We start from the raw sequence: 3,471 nt of genomic DNA on the forward strand, positions 1-3,471 counted from the left end.
TGACCATAGATGTTGTGTTGTCATTACTGTACCTGCTGACTTTGGATACTTTATCTATTACTGATAAGATCAGGCAATCTGTGGAGTACGTAATCTGGTTACTTCCACAGAGGTCAGTCTTTCTTGTGTGAGCACTGGAACTGGTAGGTTGTGTCCTGCTGTTTGGGACTTTATTGTACTATACAGTATTTGTATTAGTTTTTGTTAAAGTCACTCCAAATATTGTGTTCCTTAAATGTACAATACATACACAGTATGATTATACAGTACATATGTGTTAGTGTTTTGTTTTAGTTTTATGTATTGCATGGGCTTTATATTTATTGTATTTTCTTAGTACAATACCAGTAATTTTATTCCATTTTGTGAGATTATTGAGATTGTTACTACAGTAGTTTGGTAAGATAGCATTTTTGATCCTCAGGCCTTGCACAGTGCTCTGAGCTGTGTTGGCAGCTGCTGGTGAGGCAGCAAAGCGCCAGGTCCCTGGGCAAAGTTAGCACTCCAGCACAACCTTGACTCGGTGGTGCAGCCGTTGTAGCTCTGTACAAGATGGGCTTCAGAGGAAATGACCGTGGGTCTGTAGTATTTTATCTTTATGTGTGATAATTGTACTGTAATATATAAAACATTCTGACCTGCTCGGGATTAACTGTTTATTTCAAATTGTTTATTTTATTATCTCAGAGTTGATATTTGCCTTGTGTGTATTCTCATGTCATGAGTCTGTACTATGTTAACCACTTGCTACTTGTTGCTTTCGTATACAGTTCAGCATATAACTTTGACACCATAGATATACAGTACTGTGCCAGATGCTTGACAATTCTATATTCAAATTGAAATATAAATAATCCTTCACGTAGATGCAAATGTTTTGGCGGGTTTCCATGTTCAGTATACCACATTGGATGAGGTTTTTCATGCCCTGTTTTATGCACAGAGATCTCAATTGTCATATTCATAAGATAATTTTGTAGTATACAGTATATCTGTCAAATAGATTAAAGTCAAATGAAGATTATTATGTGATTATGGGTTTTAAGATTGTCAACAGGATTGTCGCAGCAGCTACAAAAGCTGCAGAAGAGTTCAAGAGTGTGCCATTTTCAATGCCATTCAGGATGCCTTGGAGGCTGATGGACCTGCACTTATAAACAAGGTAAGCTCACTTTCTTTTATACTATCAGTGTTGTGGACATTGACATGATAGCATTGGTGAATAATGTGATGTGGTGGATAGTGTGCCCTAGGTCTATGCAGAACTTTGCTGAAGATGGTGGAAATATGTTTTGGTGTATTTATATAAAATTAGAGAAGCTGTCGAGCAAGTCTAAACTCTGTATATGAGAGTGTGAAGGACATGAAATATTGCAAGATAATTGTGTACAAGTATAAGACATTTCATGTATTGATGATGAGTGAAGAAGGAGTTATGTCAGAGGGTAGAACAGAGTAGGGATGGTGATTATGTAATAGAGAGAATTATGAATGATGGATCGAGTGAAGAGGCTTGGAATAAACATCAAATTATTCCTAAAGTTTATCTTATAACTATAGGATCAACTCTGTCACAGTACTCAGGAGGATGGATATACACCTCCCCAGTAGGAACAAAATATTTCATATGAGGTAAGCAGGTTTTTAAAGGTCATTGACAAGGAGTGATAGTTGTGAGAGCTTTGAGAAGAATTTTTGGAGAATGTTGATGTAAAAGAAGTTATAATAGTGTTAGTAAAACATACAGGTCAGTAATATTTTTTTTTGGTTGTAGGAGGTGGTTAGTTCTGAATGGAATGACTTTATGAAATTTTAGCCAAACTTCTTCACAAAGCCTCACCAATGCTCACTTCTAGCTGCCCCTTGCTCTGAACAGGGTTTCTACCTTTCAGCATCACATTAGACATCCACCTCACCAATCTTATTTTTATTTATTCACTGTCATCCAACATCACACCACTCATGATGTAGACAACTTTCCTCATTTGCAGAGAGAAAGTTCTCTCATTGTCAATAAAGGCAACAACTCTAAACTTTTTCCAAGCGCTTCCGACTTTAATGTGTAACGCTGGACCCCTCCAGCACTAATTCTGTCACTCAGGTAGCAAAACTCATCAACACAGTCCAGGGTTGCATTCCCATTTTGAGCATTTCTAGCCTAACTAAGGCCACTTGATTTCCTTCACATACAGCATAAGGTAAGGTCTGCATCATCATACATTCTCATTAACACACTGCACCACTTGTTCACCCACTTTCACATTATTGAGTTAATGCCAACTTTTTTCATCACACTCGATCTGAAGAGGAGTAAAAATAGAAAATAAATCGGTATCTAACAATGAAATGATCTGACGTGAAAACTTATTTTATAATTATTTTCAGGTGAAAGGGTTTATTGCTTCCAAGTTAAGGGTGGTCCTGGTGGTAGTGAAGCCAAATGGATTTTGTTGATGCCAAAAATGACCAGGATCAGTCACCTTGAATGGCACAGGTTAGTTGGACATATTATTACCTTTTATTACTACTTAAATGTGAGTATTAGACATAAACAGGTCTTTGGACTTTTTGTACCTAGATTATATGTACAGTACAAGTACTACCAGCACAGTGTTGATAAATCTAAATATATATATTGTGTTTCTGTTTACCAGCAAAACCAGACGTCACCATCACCATGACGGACGAAGACCTCGTTAACCTGATGGAGGGCAAGTTAAACAAAAAGGCTTTTTTTCCAAGGTAAACTTAAGATCAAGGCAACATGGGCCTGGCTATGAAATTACAGGAGTTCAAAAGCAGGCACAGCAGCTAAAGGCAAATTGTAGAAGTTCATTTTCCTAATCCTATCTGTGTAAACACTCCATGCACAGCTGTCTTAAACTATTCTCATATTCCTTTCTTACCACTTACAACATGCTTGTTCTGGACATCATTACCTCTCTTGGTGCATCTTGTGAATATCATGCAAGTTTTTAACAAGTCCAGTTAATTCATACTTTCCAAGCCACTCATCCCATTATACAGGAACTGTCTGTCTTATTTTCACCTGAATTAAATAAAAAAATTTGGGTGTCTAGTTGACTGATCAGTACAGTACAGTAGTGGAAAGTATGACATTAATTATCCTCACAAGTGGTCAGCCAGTTGAGAAGTGTAACACTATTTGTAATAAAATTTGGGATAAGTCTACCATATGGTTGTATGTTTTATCCATGTTAGTAATATTACCTTGCCCTACATTGCACTATACCTGTATAAACGATCATTTGGGTTGACAATACCCACAGTATATTGAATGGTCAGCCTGGAGGCTCTGTACAAGGAAATACTGTACATAATATGCATTATAAGTCTAAAAGTTGGTAATGGTTTGAATGATATAACTTGGTATAAATCAAACAAGTTTTTTGTTGGCAGTAAGTGTGTATGTACAAAGCTTTACTGTATTAATAATTATCCTTAGCCAAA

At 36.7% G+C, this 3,471-nt stretch overlaps 1 protein-coding gene across 1 annotated transcript; it reads left to right on the plus strand.

Moving 5' to 3' along the window:
- Positions 1–1,057: 1,057 nt before the first annotated feature.
- Positions 1,058–3,195, plus strand: LOC121874402 (sterol carrier protein 2-like; the record flags this gene model as incomplete). Its single annotated transcript, XM_042378537.1, is given in 5 exon segments — positions 1,058–1,166; positions 2,389–2,447; positions 2,450–2,462; positions 2,465–2,494; positions 2,655–3,195. Coding segments are annotated over 5 exon segments (303 nt in total), but the record flags the coding sequence as incomplete, so codon positions are not given.
- Between the last annotated feature and the right edge of the window lie 276 nt (positions 3,196–3,471).

The sequence above is a fragment of the Homarus americanus genome, unplaced genomic scaffold (assembly GCF_018991925.1).
Source record: "Homarus americanus isolate GMGI-L3 unplaced genomic scaffold, GMGI_Hamer_2.0 scaffold48357, whole genome shotgun sequence".
In the NCBI taxonomy this organism is placed as follows: Eukaryota; Metazoa; Arthropoda; class Malacostraca; order Decapoda; family Nephropidae; genus Homarus; species Homarus americanus.